Here is a 20,556-nt window from a genome sequence, read left to right on the forward strand (position 1 = left end):
CTATTTGAGGGCAGGGACCATATTTTCCTCTGTACATTCCCAGCCTAGAATAGAGCTTGGCATTCAAATGATGGTGGCATAAGGGTCAGAAGCCTGAAGACAGGAATGGGGAGCAGTTCCTCTTTCTCCAGGAAGACTGGTCAGAGCCTTCAGAGGGATGAAGAGGTGAGCGGGGGACACACCAGAAATGGGATCCCCACGGGTGGGGCAGACTGTTTACACCAGTACTGTTTACACTGCCGGTGCCTGGATACCAAGCTCCTCACAGGCATTCGATAAATACAGGCCGAATGAGAATGGGGTGTATAAAATCAAGAGTGGGACAGAAGTCAAGAAATGATTTCCCTTTTAAACATCCAAACATAAAAACTACAGAGGGCATATCCTATGCCATTTATGTATACAAGTGGCTCAAACTGAAAGAAAGGTTCAATTTGCCAATCAAGCCATCCAAGGCATCTCTGGTCAATGTGACCACAATTTTTCTATTTAAGGATCGAGAAATATTAAGGCGTGTTCTTTCCCATCTCTCTCTTCTGTGCCCTTCAGAGTCTAGAAGATATTTCCTTGTTGGAATATGAAGCCTTAAAGCATAGAAAATCAATTTGTATATGAAACATAATTACCTAAGAAATTTTCTTAAATTCCATATTTCTTCCTTTTATTCATATATCCCACACTAGAGTCACACAAATCCAGAACATTATTTGAAACAAGGGCCGAAACATCTACTGTGAAAATAATACTTCCTAAAAAACGATAAAAATTAAGCCTTGTCAAGTGTTTAAGATGTAAGGTTAGGATAATATCACGAAAGAGACTGGTGTTTTGCTTAAATGTGTCTTTAAAAATGCACATTTCTAAGAAATACGTTTTCAAATCTGTAAAGCATGTTCCCCATTTATTTTTTGTCATGATTCAGAAATACAAGATATGAAAATTAGGTTACAATTCTGCCACAAAAGCTTCTAAAGTAGCAAACACAGGTTCTATTATATATCAAAATAGCCATATGCACTCATCAGTTTAAAAATGCCTTTAGAGTTGTCACCTCAAGCAAGTGTAAAATATAATAGCTAGTCTCTCCTCTTCAAAAAAACAAACCTGCCATCACTGCTCTGAACTAAACAAGATTTAGTCCAGAATATGGAAGATTATGGTTAGTAGGTATTTTTCAACGCTGAGTCACTAAGAAGTTAAGGAAATGAGAAAGATACAAAACATTTTAGGTCAAAAAGTATGAATAGCTTAAGTGTCCTCAAGTAAGTTAAGACATATTTAAATTGTAATATGATATAATAAAATTAAATATGTTGATACAATTCATTTTAAAAAAATTATTATGGGACTACCTTCTTCTGAAAAGACAAAGACATACAATTCTTTGAATCAAAGCAACTATTATGAAAAAGGTTTTGTCATTTAATATTAGAAATGGTCTGTCAAATTTTTACTTCTAAGAATCAAAAATAAATGGTTTACTGGATCCAAACAGAGACTTATAATGAAACAAATCCAATTTCATGTAAAGGGGCCATCACTAACAGCATTCTTAATTTCTTCTCCTTTCAGCTGTCAAAGTTAAATTTTAAATACATAGAAAAGAACAACACTCTTGACTTTGTTTTGGCAAAAATAAATGAGAATTTTCATACCTTTTTCAATGACATAGGGTCCTTGAGCATACTTTGCAATTTCAATGGCTGAATAACGTTAAACATTAAAATAAATATACTCACAAATACATTATAATAAAATAGTACAACCCAACCTAGTACAGGCAGGCACATCAGACCTGAAACTCACATAATAAGCTATTGTTGGTCACATACACAGAATCCACCTTTCAACAGAATTATGATTAAACTTCTTCTGTCACAAGTAAGACTTACCCACTTCTGAGCACAATAGAAAGTGTTGAATCAATGTGATCCTTAAAAAAAAAAAAAGCCAATAGTTTCCCTAACAATCTGCAGTCTGATTCAGTCTTTCTCTTCTTTCCGAGCAAAAAAGAAATCAGTGTAATAAAGGGTTTAATAAGAATTGAGCCAAAAAAGATAAAAAGTAGAATTTGCCTTGTAATAGTTTCACGATTTAGATGAAGCCAGGTCACTGTGTGATGCTCATTAAGTGTCTACAATCACCCATCCAAAAAAAATTTTTTTTCTTTAACATTTTGAAAAGGTAATACGGGGTCTACGCTGGATATGATAAAAAAAACATCTCCACAGAGTCTAGGGCAATCCCTGTCATCAAAACCGTTGGTACTTCTTCAGACAAGTGATCAGCCCATGGTGTGACATAAATAAAAACTACAGGAATCTCAAGTCAGGTTTTGCTATCAAGTGCCTTATGGCACCAAATGTAGGAAGAAAAAAAGGAACACCTCAGTTTTCAAACCTTTTTGTTTACAAAACTGTAGACCTCTGCCATCTCTGACAGATGCTCTATTTCCACGAATCTTGTGCTATAATTCCCTGATGCTATAATTTCCACGAATCTGCTCTCATGCTCGCGCTTCATCTCAGTTGGGGCCATCTCCCTGTTGTGGAACAGGGGCTCTTAGATTTGTTCAGGTAGTAGGTGACCTGGAATGACTGAAGTCTCTCTGAGAATACCTTGAGAAATGTATATTGAAATAACTACTGTAAAATAGTTAATTTAAGAATGCACCCTTTTGGACTAGACTTTAATATAGACCATCAGTAGAAGATACCCACATTCAAGAAACACTTATGAGAAAAGAATAAAATCGAGAAACACCCAGCTTTTACTTTGTATCTGTTTTCTGGGAATGAGGAAAATATAGTCATTACTCCCTTTTAGAAGCTGCCCGATATGACTCAACGGAGTTTGCAGACGATGGCTCCTGAAGGCTGAGAGATTCATGAAAACTTTATGGGTTCAACCCACCCCGATAGACTGCAATGAAGTCATCCCAAGCAACTTATATATTAAATAATAGTTTCTTCTATCTCTGTCAGTGTTTGAACATGTGTTATTCTCATGTCTTTTAAAAAGACACTGTGGATTAAAGCCATTAAACATCTTACTTTGTAAAAATTAAGTCATTTGAAAGTCAAGAGTTCAAAAACTCAAGAGTAAAAAAGGTTTGTCAGTGTTCAGATCTTTAATCTCTTGTACAGCTGCTGTTCTCTTCCAAAGCAGTGGTCTTTTCTCACTAAAAGGAACTGGAATGTGGAGATGCATAAGCTCACAGCGTGTGCGAGAGCGCGGGGCTCGGCACAACGAGGGCGCCGCCCTCGGGTCTCAGGTCTGCAGAGCGCATCCGCTGACGGAGCGGCTCACCGGCCTCGCCGCGGATCCGCCAGTGGACAGCGGGCCGCGTCCCAGGAGCAACAGCGCATCCAGGCCTGCGCTGTGCCAGCGACCACGGCTAGGCTTGCTTAACACGCGGTAGGAGATGTTCTCAAGGTCAGTGGAGTCATGGAAAGAATAGGGCGATCATTTCATTTCAGAAACAAGCGTCTTCAACACCGGGCAGCCCTGTCGTGCTAGTTTTTTCTTAATGAGTAAACTGAGGCTGCTGCCAGTGCCCGCCTCGAGGGCGCCTCCGCAGGAGCCCCCACCCCCACCCCCCAACACCGGCAGAAAACGGAAGGGGGTACATTTTCTAACTTATTTTATAAGGAGGTGGGTCCGTAAAAGTATTGCTTCAGCTGCATATTAAAATGATTATACACCTTGGCCAGATGGACTCTACCTCTGCAGTGCAAGGAAGGTTCAACACAAACATTTATCAGTGTAAGGCACCACACGGACACAGCAAAGGGGGAAAACCCACAGGCCCATCTCAGGAAAAACCCCAAGCTGAAATATGCTGTCAGCGTTGTTTTTGCTGTGCCACATGGCATGTGGGATCTTAGTTCCCCGACCAGGGATCGAACCTGTGCCCCTGCATTGAAAGGGCAGTCTTAACCGCTAGACCACTGGCGAAGTCCCCCTTCAGTCTTTTTTAAAAGCTACATACATGCTACGAGGAGAAAAAGGTCATACTTTCTAACTTTTTCATTTGCTTTAATAAATTCATTAATTAATTTTTAAAGTCAAGGGAAAAAACTGGTCTCTCTTTTCTTTTTTTTTTATAAAAATATTATAGCAGTCTAAGCAAAATTGGAAAGGAAGACATGGGAAGAATAAGAAACTACAATGGAATGGGTGAGCTTCAGGTCATTATGGCTACTGAAGAAATTGTAAACTTTTAAGCTTCTAAGGTTTTACTTCTCTTCAGAAAATATTTTAGGAGGCTCCCTTTCTCCATGAATGAAAAATGAGACATGCCCTAAGCATTCAAGTCTAAAGAAGACAAAAAACCATTGTTTTTCCTACTGGAATATATTTATCTCCTTCGTTCCTCGGTATGGTCCTCTCCCATCCCCCACGTAGTTTTATGGGATCAAAGAGAAAGAAATCACAAGTGACCACCAGCATCAGAGTGAGTCATGGACATTATTATGCATTCATACCCCACGGCAATGTGTAAAATGCATCTGGAATAAAACACACTAAGTTAAAAAAGAGAAAAAAAGAAAAGGTCCCAGAAGCCCATTTCTGGACATGATTTCTAACGGGAAAAAAAACAGAAGAAACATTTCAATGATCATTCCGGAATCCTGCTCACATGCTGTGAGTTCCCTGACCATCACCTCTCCACCTCGGAGAATCAAGTGGTCTCCTCCGTATTTGCATAGTATTAATAATAGTCTGGAGTTGAACGGCGATCCCCTTGCTTGCAGCCAGGTTTCTGAAGATCACTGGTCCAATCTCACAGATTAGAAAGCAAGACATAAATGTCTGCAAGCCCAAAACTGTGTCCCACTTAGCAGCAAGCTGGTAAATTATTCAGACAGTCTTTTTCCAAGGGGTAAGAATTAGGCAGTTTTGTCTACAGTTTCCAATTTCGCCTTCTGCATCATGCAGCGACGAACGATACTGTCGAAACTTCCAAGGTAAAACAGTGCGATCGTGCGGAAGAGGCCCATGGTGACCACCTGCGAGACAGAGGCCTGTGAGCTCACAGGGCGGGACGCACACCCTCCCATCCAGGGGCTTTCAGATACGGCTCTGATACACAGTCCCTAAGACGTATCTCCGATCTGCTCCAAGGATCAGGGTATATAGTGAGAGCCCTGTGATCTGCTCCAAGGATCAGGGTATATAGTGAGACTCTGTGATCTGCTCCAAGGATCAGGGTATATAGTGAGACTCTGTGATCTGCTCCAAGGATCAGGGTATATAGTGAGACTCTGTGATCTGCTCCAAGGATCAGGGTATATAGTGAAAGCTCTGCGATCTGCACCAAGGATCAGGGTATACAGTCAGAGCTCTGTGATGTGCTCCAAGATCAGGGTATATAGTCAGAGCTTCGTATGCACCAGCTCCAAGATCAGGATATATAGTGAGAGCTTTGTACGCACCAGCGGAACAGAGACAGCAGCAGCCATCTGCTCTGTGCCGCTGGACAGCACAGGGCCTGCAGACAGGCGACGACAAATCGTCGTCCAGTTACTGAAACATATGCAACTACACGGAGAACAAAATGGAGATTCTTAGTAGCCTTAGGGTTCTCTGAGCTAGGAAAGATTCAGAGAAGCATCTCCAATATCCAGACTACAATCGAGGCTTCTTGGTTTAAGGTTTATGTACTGATTGTAAAAGGCAGTCCCTATGCCAGGCACTGAGAATGACTAGTGCAAGCTGCCACCAGCTCGCTCCAGACCTGGGCAGACAACCAACTGAAAAAGAGCAATTACTGTCTCAGGGTTAAGAAAGCAATTAACCATACCCATTAATTTTTGCCCTTTCCAGTAAGGGACTCTCACTGTATCACCTGTAAATGCAACTTTTAAAAGGCAGGAAACTACAAAGAGAAACATTTTCAAAGATACAAAGCATCAAAAAATTTGCCTCCCAGGAATTCCCTGGTCCTCCAGTGGTTAGGACTCCGTGCTTTCACTGCTGAGGGCCTGGGTTCGATCCCTGGTCAGGGAACCAAGACCCCACAAGCCATGCAGAAACGCCACAAACACTGCCTCCCAAGCATCACCTGTTTTTCAAGAAGCTACTAGAAGAGGGAAACAGCCAAAGAGAAGGGCATCAACAGAGAAAGGCAACGCCCGGTGACACAAGGAAGCAGGGGGCCCGACACTGAGAAGAGGTGGAGGGTCCCTGGGGTGACTGCAAAGGGGGGCCGGGGTCCCCCAAGTGCCAGACTCGGGGGCAGCAGCCAGTCCTGACGGCAGGTCAGGAGGCTCCACAAGGAAGTCCTTCCAGAAGGTGAAGCTGACACAGTACCTGATATTTCTAAGAGGAGATGAACACAATCATTATGAATAATACCTAGTAAAAGGCCAGCTACCCTTTCATTTCAGGGAAGAATAAAAAAGACTGTACGAGAAAGGAGAATGGGTTGTGTGTATTACACAGCTCAGCTGTGAACAGCATTGAAAGAGCCCTAATGATGGCTACTTCAGTGCAGTCTAACCAAAATCACAGTATCACTAAAAAGGGAGAATAAGAGTTGGGGGAGGGGTAGGTGTGAGCAAGGAGAGAAAGATAAGAAAGGGGAGCTCCGTGTGCACCCTTCAGCAGGATATCAACCTGATCCAGAACCAAGAAATCAGCTAAAAGCCTCCATGGAAGTGTCTGCTCCAGAGATAAGGAGGTAAAGGTCAGAGCCCGACTGCTTCTGAGAAGGGTGAACGGGGGATATGGGATGAGGGTGTGCTGTTTTTCATATCAAGTCTCAAAAATGACCTCATTCTCTCAAGTAGGCAGAAGGATAATTTTGAAAAGTATAAAAACCAAAGTGAAGCTGGAAAAGGCAAACTCTGGAGGACAGTGAAACCCTCAGTGGTTGCCAGGGTTTCAGAAATAGGTGGACCCAAGGGAATATTCAGAGCTTCCAGTGGCCCTAGTGGTAAAGAGCCCACCTGCCAATGCAGAAGATGTAAGAGACGTGGGTTCAGTCCCTGGGTCAGGAGGATCCCCTGGAGGAGGGCATGGCAGCCCACTCCAGCATCCTTGCTGGGATAATCCCATGGACAGAGGAGCCTGGCAGGTGACAGTCCACAGGTTCAAAAAGAGTTGATCACGACTGAAGTGACTTAGCATGCACAGTGCACTATTCAGGGCAGTGAATTATCTGTAGGACACTTTAATGCTGGATATGGGTCACTCTATAGTCGTCAGAACTCACAGGATGGATGGATGACACCATGAATAAATCCCAAGGCAAACTGTGGACTTTGGGTAGTAATAATGTATCTATACTAGCTCATTAGTTGTAACAGAGAGCCAGCCACACCAGCCTGCAAGACATCCGGAGGGAGTGGAGAGCAGGTCTGTGGGAATTCACTGGGTTCTACTCACATTCTCTATAAACACCTAAAAGAAATTTAGTGACTGCTCTTTTTGTTGTTGGTGGCCAAACCCCGAGGCACGCGGGGTCTCGGTTCCCTGAGCAGGGGTTGACTCTGCACGCCCCTGGGCGACAGTGGACTCAACCACGGGACGCCCCGGGGCTTCCGAGGGTCTCCCCCTGGGAGAAGCAGAGCGAGAAGGAAGCCTCTCCCTACCCGACTCACCGGGACTTTCCAGGGTGAATGAGGCTACATCGCTCTGCCATAAACCGCACCCGAGGGGCTGCCCAGCCCCCATCTCCCCTCCATCACCCGCCTCGGTCTTTCCAGAGCGATCCCTCTGTGAAAACCCTCATCACGCGGCGCTGCACTCTCTCATCAGTCTCCTCAGTCTCTCCCACCAGACTGCAAGCCTCATGGCGTCCAGAGGCTGCAGCCTTACCTCTGATTCTCCAACAGCGGACACGGCAGCAGGCTCATCAAGGAGCAGCTAATTTTTATGTCTCTTCCGGATGAGCTGTAATTGCCGTGAGTGCAGGGACTGCATCGCACCCTTGACTTACCTCCCTGAGCTTCTGTGGTCTGACTCACTGGACAGTTTCTGGTCTGATATCCTGGGACTTTCAGGCAAGACCACCTCTAACCCCTAGAGACTCCCCAGGATTCCCAGGTGGCCCTAGTGGTAAAGAACCTGCTTCCCAGTGCAGGAGACTTAAGAGACCCATGTTTGAACCCTGGGTGGGGAAGATTCCCTGGAGAAGGAAATGGCAACCCACTCGAGTATTACTGCGTGGAGAATCCCATGGACATCCCATAGACAATCCCAGAGGAGCCTGGCTGGCTACGGCCCATAGGGACAAAGAGTTGGACATGATTGAAGCAACTTATCATGCACGCACCCCCTGAAGACAAAGATTTCCATTTTTCAATTCCAGAAGAGGAAGCATTCTCAGAGGAAAACCAGATTAACACCCTAATAGCAGAGCAGACGCTTTCTCTCTACACCTGCAGCCCCACGTGGAAGACTTCTTCCCAGTCTAAATTCCTCACGTTACATCTTTAACCTGGCTTCCCTGGTGGCTCAGACGGTAAAGAATCCGCCTGCCACCCAGGAGACGTGGGTTCCATCCCTGGGTCAGGAAGATCCCCTAGGGGAGGGCATGGCGACCCACTCTAGTGTTAATGGAGAAGCCCACAGACAAAGGGACCTGGCGGGCTGTGACTTAGTGACTAAACAACTTTAAAATATTTCCTGTTTACTTCTCCCGGGTAGAGGAAGAAAAAAGCTGATACTTCAGGAACAACTCTTCACACCCTCAGGTAAAGCTTCCATGTCTCCCTTCAGCCTTTGCCCACTGAGGTTCAGTGAAAGGCCCGGCTGTCTGTCTGGGTGTCCGTCTGTCCTGAGGCTCGGGCACGGCTCACCTGCTGGAGGCCTTCCATGATGGACGTTACTGGAGCCATTCCACAGGTCAGCGATGAGAGCATGTACCCGTCGGAACCGATGGAACTGTTGAAATTTCCTTGCTGAAACAGAAAGAAAGGAAAGAGGCAGTGGTAGCATCATGGAAAGCAATCAGCTCAGCACACCAGAAAGGATGACCCGTGTCCGTCCACGTCAGGGGGAGGAACGGTCACGGGCACACACGTGAGCTCGGGGATGAACGAGGCCGTGGCAGGCTGGGGTGGCTGGATGGAGGCTTCTCAAAATGTGGGCCACAGACTCTGAGTGTCGGGAGACCCTCCCCAAAGACAAAACCACAGTGATGCCAGCACTGAGACACTAATTGCCTATTTTCACCCGTGGCACGAGCACTGATGGGAAATGCCGCTGTCTGGTTAGCACGGACCACAGTGGGGGCGCCTCCCCACTGTCCCCAACACTTACAATGGTCAGTAAACACAGGAAGAAAACAAATTGTTCAATCTCCAATAAAAATTTTAAAGGTCAGTTTTGCTTAAAACTGCACTTGTTAAGCAGTAAAATGAATCGTTTTGTTCAATCTCGACCCTGGAGGACATCTTTTTTCTGATTTTTTTTTTAATTGGAGTAATGCACTGTGAAGAAGGCTGAGCGCCGAGGAATCGACGCTTCTGAACTGTGGTGTTGGAGGAGACTCTCGAGAGTCCCTTGGACTGCAAGGAGAGCCAACCAGTCCATTCTGAAGGAGATCAGCCCTGGGATTTCTTTGGAAGGAATGATGCTAAAGCTGAAACTCCAGTACTTTGGCCACCTTATGCAAAGAGTTGACTCATTGGAAAAGACTCTGATGCTGGGAGGGATTGGGGGCAGGAGGAGAAGGGGACGACAGAGGATGAGATGGTGGATGGCATCACCGACTCAATGGACCTGAGTCTGTCGGACACGACTGAGCTACTGAACTGAACTGAACTGATTAATAGTTGCTTCACGACGACAACTGCTGTGCAGCCAGCGGCTCAGTCACGCGCATGCACACCCCCTCCGCCACTGGGTCTCCTTCCCATTTAGGTCCCCACAGAAAACTCAGCCAGAAAGAGAAAAACAAGTATCGCATATTAACACATACATGTGGAATCTAGAGACATGGTACAGATGAACGTATTTACAAAGCAGAAATAGAGACAGGGGTAGGGAACAAACTATAGACAACCGCGGGAGAAAGGAGGCGTGGGACCTACCGGGACGTCAGGACTGACGTGCGCACCCTACGGTGAGTCAACAGACCACCAACGGGGGCCCACTGCACAGCACAGGAAGCGGCTCGACACTCGGGACGCGTCTTCCTACTGTTCTGCACGACGAAGAGCCTCACACGGGCGCCCCCTCGCGCTCTGCGCCGGCGGGAGGGCACGGACGCCTCGCGGGCGAGCCCTGCTCCCACTGCACGGGTCAGGCAGGGTCCCGCTGCTTCCGCGGACCGTGTCCACAGCAAGAACCAGGCCTGACCATCTGTGGTCATTCAGACGGGGGGATGGAAGATTCCTAGCAGGAAATGCATGGAACGACTGTCGCTTCAAGAAAAGCGGGCAGCTTTTGTAGTCCGTGTGCAAATCTGAGCCAGAATTGGGAAGAACGTGTGTCTGCCATTTTGAGGCTGTCACCTTCTCAGTTACAGAAAGACTTCTACCGTAAGATCAGCAGTGATATGAATGAATGCGATTTTTGGGGGTAACTCAGGGAATTCATATTTTCCCAAGGATGAATACATCAAGTTACAAAATCATGAATGGGTACAAAACAGTGCAAGGCAGACTGATGGGCTGTCACAGAACAGAGAACAAAGAGTTCACTGCTGCTGCTGCTGCTAAGTCGCTTCAGTCGCGTCCGACTCCGTGCGACCCCACAGACGGCAGCCCACCAGGCTCCCCTGTCCCTGGGATTCTCCAGGCAAGAGGACTGAAGTGGGGTGCCATCGCCTTCTCCGGAGTTCACTGCTAGAATTTCCAATTTCACATTGCGACTAACCTTTAAGAAACCACGATTCATCTAGTTTAGGTTTTTATATTAAAAAAAGAGGAATGTCCACAATGATCTGAAAAGCCCACAGAGTCTCCCTTCCTTTTCCAGTCTTTGCACGGCCAGCCTCGCTTCGCACCCTTCATGCAGAATGACTCGACACGGCATGCGGGAGCAGCTACGGGGCAGCTGCTCTCAGTCAGCAGACACTAAAGAGGCTGGGGGACGAGAAACAATGCCCCCCTTCCCCCTAAGTTTTGTTTTGAAAAATACTTTTTGTTATAAAAATGTTACAGTAAAATACACTGAATTTATCATTGTCATTTTAAATGAATAAATCCTTTTTAAATGATATAGTTTCACTTTCTGATGTAGCAAAGATTGATAAGGATAAGCCATGGAACCAACAGTTCTCTGGGGCTGTGGACAAGCTTAGGGTGGAAAGTGCTCAAGAGATGAAAGAAGCGTGAGAACCTCCAGATTAAAGGAATCCTGCCAAAATACAAAGAGCTGCTTCGAATCATTAAAAACATGGAGTGTGTTTGCTTTGACTTGAGATAAGCAGGAAAAACAAAGTCCACCCAATCCACTGGTGCCATCTTCCTACGCCTTTGAACACAATCAGGGCAAAGTCCTTCCCACGTCCGCAGATGTTTTAATAGCCTTCAAGGCTTCCTGTATTCTGCTGGGTTCGGCCTGAACATGCAACGGGTGTTCCTTCAAGGCCAAGGTCCAGCCAGCCGACACTTCTCATTCGGATCATCCCCAAGTTTCCTAAATCCAATGTGGGCCTAAGGATTACACGTATGTTTATATGTCCCCTGGACATGTGTATTTTTCTGCATGTGGGTTAACAGGAACGCTGCCAAAAAGCTTGTGGCCCACACGTCGTCCTACAGAACAGTACCTGGTTTCGAGAAAGACCGTTCTGGACTCTGAATAAACTCCGGAAAGTGGAGGGCCACTGGGACGATGGCCGAGGGGGCGGGCAGCACTTTCTTGTTAGTAAACATTTGGGGAAATTATACCAGGAAGCAGGAAAGGGAAAGGAAAATCCTTAAACCAGTGCGGCAGTAAGACACCTAAAAAAATATCTAGAACTGAAAATACTGTGGCAGAGGAGGAAGATGACAACACGCCAGACACAGTCTATAACCGCTTACGCATCACAGGCAAATCTCGGTTTCCTTTCAAAGAACTAAGGCTCTCAGCCTGCTCAACCTGCTCCTGAGATTAAGAGACACAACCATGCGACTTCCCTGGTGGTCTGGTAAGAACCCGCCTGCCAGTGCAAGGGCCACAGCTTCGATCTCTGGTCCGGGACGATCCCACATGCTGCAGAGCAACTAAGCCGGTGTGCCAACAACTGCTGAGCCCAGACTCCAGAGCCGGGAGCCACAGCGACAGAAGCCAGGGCGCCTGGAGCATCCACGCTCCTCAGCAGAGAAGCCGCCGCAGTGAGACGCCTCTGCAGCACGAGGAAGAGGAGCCTCCGCTTGCCACTACCAGGGAAAGCCCGCACGCACCAACTGAGACCCAGTGCAACCAAAAGTAAAATTCAAAAACAAAAAGAGATATAACGAGTTCCCAGAACTTATTAACATGGAATTAACCAGGGAAGAAAAGAACAGTCTATGATATTAGATATGATGAATTTAACGTACACACATACACACATGCTAGTAATTTTACATTTTGAAAAAAAACCCTGGGACAAATACCTTTTTGGAAATACAGCACTGTAACCATTCACAAGGGAACAAGGGTTTTACTTACTACAGCGTCTTTAACAATTTGTTTGGCCACTTGTTCTGGTTTGCAGACAGATGTGGTCTCTGAAATAAGACGTGTCTCTAAAGGCTAAAAAGGTGAAAAAAAAAATAGACATTATCAATACCATTACTACCCACTACATTAAAAAGTAAATAATTTTGACAGTCCTCCTCCCCTAATTTATACATAATTCTAGTTTTCTACCTTTGAACGGATTCCTATTTTTAGAACTAAGTCCATCTGGATTCCAGATCAGTTTCTACCTGGTTACTGTGTACAATTCAGCCCCTCAGTGCCCCAGTTACTCTGTGGGACAAGAGTCCTAATTCCAGTGAGAACCATCAGAGCTTCGTTTAAAATATGAAAAAAAAAAAAAAAGACCCTGCTTTGTCTTTTTTATTTTTAAATCTTTGGAGCAACATGCAACCCATGTGCTCAAAAATTCTTCAGAAGGGAGTTTCAGTTAGAAGTTTCAAAACTTAAGCCTTAAATGGTATGAAACGATTAATTTTATTTACCATGTGGGCTTGAAAAAATAAAATAAAAACCAGAACATATTTCCTTAAGATAGAAAAGCGGAGAGCTCATAAAAGCCAAGTGTTTCTTGATGAACCTGAATTAAGAGAAAAGCCCTTTGGAAGGTGCCGCCACTCTCCCGCGTCCCCAGGCCAGCACGACCGCGTGTGGCCAGGCCCCGGCAGAGGTAAAGGCTCTGTGCGCCCTCTACAGGGCTCACGGAGCAAGGCTGCAGCTCATCTGCCCACAGAATCAGCCCAACATCTTAGCCAAGGAAAAAGAAAAAGCAATTGAACATCAAAATCAAACCTTCACGGGGAAAGCACCACCCGTTGTCAGCTCTGGCCTCTACCTAGAAGCCCACTTATCAAATGTTGCAAATCTGCCTAGCAGATGCCCCTTATTTTAAAACAGGGCATTCACGTTAACTTTATTTCTTTGAAATAGTAGTCATTTTAGGAAGCAGAGTCAAAAAGAAATGAATAGGGGGAAAGGCTTCTAAACCATACACATCTTTCTGAAAACATACAGCCATGGGGCGTCAGTGCCAGTTTTGATGAGGTGCAGATTCACACTTAGTGAGAATCACTACAACAGAGAAGAAGACCAGAAACGACAAGTTCCAGAGGGGAAGTTCGGACTGATCCCTTCTTCCCCACTTTGCTTGCTCAGAGAGTGCCTACTACGTGTCAAGGCAGGTTCACACGAGCAAAGCACAGAGCCTGCTTTCGGCTCGGGATGACTGACAGTCACTGTATTACTGTTTAAGTCCAGAGGCGGGAAAACACAGCGGAGAATAAGGCCAGGGCGGAGGATGGTGAGCGTCCCGCGGGAGGGACGCTAAGACACAGCACGTCAGGGGAGTCCTCTCCAGGATGACAGCCACACGGAGATGAAAAGAAGCACAGGAGGAAGATCCACTCGGACACCCAGAGAGAGGGTGGCCAGAGTGCAGCCCACACGTGGGGTCGGCCGGCAGGCGCAGGGGGCGGACGGAGCCCCGGCGCGGGAGGCCTGGAAGAGGAGAAATCGCGGAGGGCGGGTGGCCGAGGCCTAGACGGGGCCCCAAACGGCTCAAGGCCCCTGGCTTCTTCTCCCAGCATGCTGGGAGCCCGGGGAGCCGCACACGCAGAGTGCCATCAACACCAACATACGGCATTTAATTCTAACTTCAAATTAAATAAAGTGAGACCTTCCGTGTCTCGGTCCCACTGGCTGCATGGCAAGTGTTTAACAGCCACGATGTGACTGCATTATAGAGCTGCGGACACAGATCATTTCCACCACTCCAGAACATTTTAGACCATGCTGCACAAGAGTTTTTGATCTTTTGTGGTTTTGGATTGTTTTTTTTTTTAAGTTTTGCTTTTTGGCTTTTTACTCACAAGAGGGGTTTGCACAGGGGAGTGACAAGAGCTGACCTGTCCTTTACAAGGATCACCAGCTATGCCACGAAAAAGACTCCAGCGGGGCAAGAGCCAGGAGCAGGCGGGCCAAGTTGAAGACCTTTACAACAGTTCAGGAGAAAATATCGGTGACTCACACTGCTGGGATGGTAGTGACATCTGCAGTTTAAAAAAAAAGTCAGACTGGGGATAGGTCCTGAGAGCAGAGCCCAGGGTGGTGTGAGAGGAGGCATCGAGGCTGGCTTCAGGGTTTCCAGCCTGAGCAGCTGTGGGAATGGTGGGCACCAGAAATGAGATGGAAAATCCTAAGCAGGAACGAGAGGGAATTAAAGTGCCGTTTTGAAATGTTACATCTGAGGCGCCCATTAGACCTCCAGGCAGAGACAATGGATTAGCAACCACTTCAAGTCCTTAAATGAAATTAAGTCCAGAGGAGAAAATATTATCAGTAAAGAGTATTATGTGTCATGCTAAGTCAGTAAGTCATGTCGGACTCTTGGTGACCCTGTGGACTGTAGCCCGCCAGGCTCCTCTGTCCGTGGAATTCTCCCCCACCCAGGGATCGAACCCGTGTCTCTTAGGTCTCCTGCATCGGCAGGCCAGTTCTTACCACTGGTGTCACCAGGGAAGCCGAAGACTATTAACTTGTTAGTTAAAACTACAAGCTACACTCTCCATCAGAAAGAAAGCGCTGTATTCATTACGTCAAGCCTGAAGACTTAGCAATAACGGCCTTTGAAAACAGGGTCAAACCAGGACTTTCCTCCTGGTCCAGTGGGTAGGACTCAACGCTTCCACGGCGGGGGCCTGGGTTCAATCCCTAGTTTGGGAACTAAGATTCCCACAAACTGTGTGGCATTGCCAAAAAGTAACAAAGAAAATAGGGCTATAGCCCCCAAGATTTCAAATCAAAGTTCCAGAAAGTTCTGAGGCCTCTTGCAAGCACGTAAGTTGAAAGAAGCTCAATTTTCTGACGAAAATGCCTGCAAGCTGAAAGGCGGAAAGACAGAAAACAGGAAAAGGGGTTTCCAACGTTCAAGACTAGAAACGGGGCACAGAGAGGCATACTCACCTTGGTTTGGTTTTCTTTTGCAAACCCAGGGGTGTCTGTGTCTGGTGGGTAGGCAACTGTGACATACACATTGTAAGGCTTCACCTGCGTTTCAGAGACAACATCAGGAACTTTAGTAAAACAAGACACACTTTCGCACCCTCCCTTATCAACCCACACTGGCTGCCAGGCAGACATTCCGCACGCGGCCCTGATTTTCTCAAAAGGTAGTGAGACCAACAGGCTGGTTCTGTAGAGGAGCGGTGTGTATGTGTGCAGTCATGCTGACCCCTTGCGACCCCGTGGACTGCAGTCCTGCCAGGCTCCTCTGTCCATGGGATTCTCCAGGCAAGAGTACGGGAGGGGGTTGCCATTTCCTTCTCCAGGGGATCTTTCTGACCCAGGGATAGAACCTGTATCTCTGGTGTCTCCTGCATTGTAGGCGGGTTCTTTCCCTGCTGAGACACCAGAGAAGCCCCTACCACTGGCTGAATCAGGAAACGCTTGGCCCTGAAGATCATTTAGAAATAAAATTAAAGAGCTCACCCGAGCCTCTATTCCAGAAATCAGCTGGCCCTGAGCTACAGAGGTTCGCTAGCCTCCTTCTAAGGCTCTTTCGCTCCCACTGACCAGGGCCTGGAAGCTGCCGTGAGGACAGCAAACGGTGCTAAAAGGAAGCCTGCTGGTCCCCAAACCCCGACCCCCACCCCGAGCACTCAGCACGGCAGCCACGGCCACGGGCAAGTCTGTCCCTCGGCCATCTGGCTGCAAAGCTGCTCTCCTTCACGGTGCTTCTCAAACTGCTGCTCTGCTCATCTCACCTACGATACAGGCTGAGACCATTCAAACCCCTCCCCTCTGCCCCAGACCCGGGTGGACAGTGACCCCACCCCGAGAGTCTGCTGGCCCAGGAGTCCCCAGCACCAGGGAGGGCTCAGGGCTCTCCTCTTCAGCAAACATGGTGCTCCTCGGGGCTTCCCCCAGGTCAGACCAGGACCACCTCACCCGCATCTAAACGCGGAAACTCCTTCCCAGCTCCTCTTCCGGCACCCCTGCCCGACCTTGAACAGGATCCCAGGCTTGGTTCCCTCTCTAACTCGTCTCCCCCCTGGAATCTCTCCACTCAGAACACACCGATGCCCCTAAGGTCGTCCTGCCGCCCGGCTGGGACACAGCGCCCCATGGACCCCTGCTGCACACCCCTGCGGCTCAGTGATGCTAAGGGGGGTGATTCAAACCTTCGGAACCTTGGCCACGACTCTGCTTGCTCCTGGCTCACTGCTGAGCCCCACGGGAACACCAAGGGGACCCAGACAGGCACTGGACCTGAGGGAGGCCCACAGGTGAGTCATGTGACACCTCGGAGCACTCTGGGGTCCTGTCTGACATCCAGCCTTTTCTCCCCCTGCTTCCCTTCGAGATGCACAGTCCTGGAGGCCGAGGAAGGAGCTGCAGGGGCAGGGGAGCTGAAGCCCTCAGCCTGGGAGGGGCAGTAGCAAGGGACGCGGTCCCCACCGGCTGGGCCCCGACCCCCAGGCGTGAGACACACTGGCGCGGCGTCACGGGGCGGGCAGCCCCAAGGCCCAGCTCATAACGGCTCTGGACTCGGGCCAGGCAGGGAGGCTGATGAGCAAGCAATTTCTCTTCCACTTGTTTTCATGATAGCGACTTTAGAAAGTGCCTCCCACGGCCTTGCCCTTCGCTGGGCACAGACAGGAGAAAACACCACTGCCATTAAAACACAAAAGTCAGTAAGCGGGAATCAGACAGCCCACCCGAAGCCTGAAGCTGGCGGCTCGGACATGGCCGCTGCAGAGACAGTGCTCCTGTCCCCCACGACGGGCCAGGACGGTGGGGCTGTAAGCTCCATGGCAGGATGTCAGAGCGGCGTTTCTCCAACTCAAGGTTATGGTTGAGCTGCCAGAAGAGCTTACTGCTTTTCAGAACAGCTTTTTCCCAGGGGTGGGGTTGGGAGAAACCAGTCCAACCCCTTTCTGAGTACTGGTATCCTCGGTATAATCCTGGAGCCAGATAATCCTCTCAGCCTATGGCTGGATACCTCCAGTGGCTACGAACTTAACCACTGTATTTATTTATTCTAATGTCTGTTTATTTATTTGGCTGTGCCAAATCTCAGGGCTTCCATGGGGACTCAGACAGTAAAGAATCCGCCTGCAATGCAGGAGCGGAGAAGGCAATGGCACCCCACTCCAGTACTCTTGCCTGGAAAATCCATGGATGGAGGAGTCTGGTAGGCTGCAGTCTGTGGGGTCGTTAAGAGTCAGACACGACTGAGTGACTTCACGTTCACTTTTCACTTTCATTCATTGGAGAAGGAAATGGCAACCCACTCCAGTGTTCTTGCCTGGAGAATCCCAGGGATGGGGGGAGCCTGGTGGGCTGCCGTCTATGGGGTCACACGGAGTTGGACACGACTGAAGCGACTTAGCAGCAGCAGCAATGCAGGAGACCTGGGTTTGATCACCTGGTTGGGAAGATCCCCTGGAGAAGGGAATGGCGACTCACTCTAGTGTTCTTGCCTGGAAAATCCCATGGGCAGAGGAGCCTGGCGGGCTAGGGTCCGTGGGGTTGCAAAGAGTCGGACCCGACTGAGAGACAAACACACTTTCCCCTACACTGGGAGCTCTGAGTCTTAGCCACTGGACCACCAGGGAAGTCCCCATTGTATTTATTTATCCAACAAATGAAAGTGAGACAGTTAGATAGCATCACTGACTCAATGGACGTGAGTCGGTGAGCAAACTCCAGGAGACCATGGAGGACAAGAGACCCTGGCGCATCGAGACAGTGGGGTCGCAAGAGCTGGACACAACTGAGCGACTGAACAACAGCAACAACCCAACAGATACTTGCTGCATTATTTCTATGCCCTCATGGAGCTTACAGGCACTGGAAACTCCTGGTTAAATAATCTGTTAAAATCTAAATAAACTAACTCTGGTTGTGGTTTAGTCACTCAGTCGTGTCCAACTCTTTGCGAACCCCTGGACTGTAGCCCACCAGGCTCTGCTGTCCATGGGATTCTCCAGGCAAGAACACTGGAGACGGTAGCCATCTCCTCCTCCAAGGGATCTTCCCGACCCAGGATCAAACCCAGGTCTCCTGTGCTGGAGGTGATGTCCTGCACTGCAGGCAGATTCTTTACCATCTGAGCCACCAGGGATCAGATCAGATCAGTCGCTCAGTCGTGTCCAACTCTTTGCCACCCCATGAATCACAGCACACCAGGCCTCCCTGTCCATCACCAACTCCCGGAATTCACTCAGACTCAACGTCCATCGAGTCAGTGATGCCATCCAGCCATCTCATCCTCTGTCGTCCCCTTCTCCTCCTGCCCCCAATCCCTCCCAGCATCAGAGTCTTTTCCAATGAGTCAACTCTTCGCATGAGGTGGCCAAAGTACTGGAGTTTCAGCTTTAGCATCATTCCTTCCAAAGAAATCCCAGGGCTGATCTCCTTCAGAATGGACTGGTTGGATCCACCAGGGAAGCCCCCCAAAATTAACACTGCACCTTGATTTAATTAACTACAGTAAGTCCCCTACATACGGATGAGCTGCGCTCTAAGCGAGTTCGCTTAAATGCAATTTGTTCCTAAGTCCCACGATGTTAGCCCAGGTACCCAACCAACACAATCGGCTATGCGGTGCTGTACTGTAATAGGTATATAATAGTTTTCAAAAATTATACATAAAAAAATAAAACACTTTAAATCTAACAGTACAGTACCTTGAAAAGTACTGAAGTGCAGTACAACAGCTGGCTTACAGGGGCTGGCACCGCGTGAACCGCAAGGAGTGTCTCTGACTGGATGGGGGAGAAGGGGCAGGAGACGGCAGAGCTGAAGGATCGTCAGCAGGAGGGGACAGAGGGCCAGGGACAGCCTCGCTCACGACGTGCGGACCAGACGCACCAAAGGCACGTTTGCGTCTCTGAAGTTCACGGCTTGAAGGTGCACGTGTAGGGACGCATCAACCCCCTGACCCCGGCAGAAAAGGAAACGAGGGTGCTGTGGCCTCACTGGTTCTTGCTAAGACAGTGCTGACCCCTCAGGACCTCTTCTGCGAAAAATTTAAGCCAGGACCGCACTGACTCTCTGTTGCAGACCGTTAGCCACTGTCTGTGTCTCCCTGGTCCTGCTGACCAACTCCTCTCTCCACCCCAGGTCTGCCTGGTCCCACCCTACCATCATTTCCTCCCTTCCACCTGGCCTCAGTCTCAGAGATGCCCGCTTACTCAGGACCCAATTCATTACCCAAACAATTTCACCTAAAGGCACGCTGTTTCTCATCCCATCAAAGCAAAGACAAGGGCAGAGAGCAGGGAGGAGCCTTCTGGGGTCCGGGGTGCAGACCCTGCCTCCAGTGCAAGGCCTCAGTCCCATCCCTGCTTGGGCAACTTCGATCCCTCAAGTCGCGGGGCAATGAGCCCGAGCTGCAGCCACTGAGCCTGTGGGCTGCAACCAGAGAGCCCTCCACGAAGCCTGAGCTGCAGCCACTGAGCCTGTGGGCTGCAACCAGAGAGCCCTCCACGAAGCCTGAGCTGCAGCCACTGAGCCTGTGGGCTGCAACCAGAGAGCCCTCGTGCCACAACTAAGAACCGACACAGCCAAACAAAGTAACAAACAACCATTAAAAAGAAAAGCGAAGACGGAGACCCGGGAGCTGGAAAAAGCACTAGAGCTGCTGACAGTGAAGCTCAGAACTTAAGCTTCAGCTTCTTTTTGAGCAGGAAAAGATGAGGGAGGGGGTGGGGGTGATCGGGAGCAGGGACGTGGAAAGCAGGGCACCTAGCTTTCTTTTATGTGGTCTTTGCTGCCGTATCTTTGGCTACTCCCACCTCAAAAGTCTGCTTTCCTAAAAGAACAACTTCTAAAATCTTTAAGTGATGTCTTTATACCTAAAAGACTGAGTTTAAAAAAGAAAGCAAAAAAATGCCAACAAAGCATTCTTCCAAATTTAGTCATTGC

General features: G+C 48.3%; 1 protein-coding gene across 1 annotated transcript in view; it reads right to left on the minus strand.

Moving 5' to 3' along the window:
- Positions 1-872: 872 nt before the first annotated feature.
- KDSR (3-ketodihydrosphingosine reductase) overlaps positions 873-20,556 on the minus strand; it is a 41,350-nt gene continuing 21,666 nt past the window's right edge. Inside the window, exons 7-10 of the mRNA XM_027525502.1 lie at positions 15,589-15,672; positions 12,598-12,681; positions 8,808-8,909; positions 873-5,012 (exon numbers count right to left, since the gene is read on the minus strand). Of these exons, the coding sequence (XP_027381303.1) occupies positions 4,893-5,012; positions 8,808-8,909; positions 12,598-12,681; positions 15,589-15,672 (390 nt within the window). The 3' untranslated portion in view covers positions 873-4,892. The remainder of the gene's footprint in view (positions 5,013-8,807; positions 8,910-12,597; positions 12,682-15,588; positions 15,673-20,556) is intronic.

Source organism: Bos indicus x Bos taurus, chromosome 24 (genome assembly GCF_003369695.1).
Source record: "Bos indicus x Bos taurus breed Angus x Brahman F1 hybrid chromosome 24, Bos_hybrid_MaternalHap_v2.0, whole genome shotgun sequence".
Lineage (NCBI taxonomy): Eukaryota > Metazoa > Chordata > Mammalia > Artiodactyla > Bovidae > Bos > Bos indicus x Bos taurus.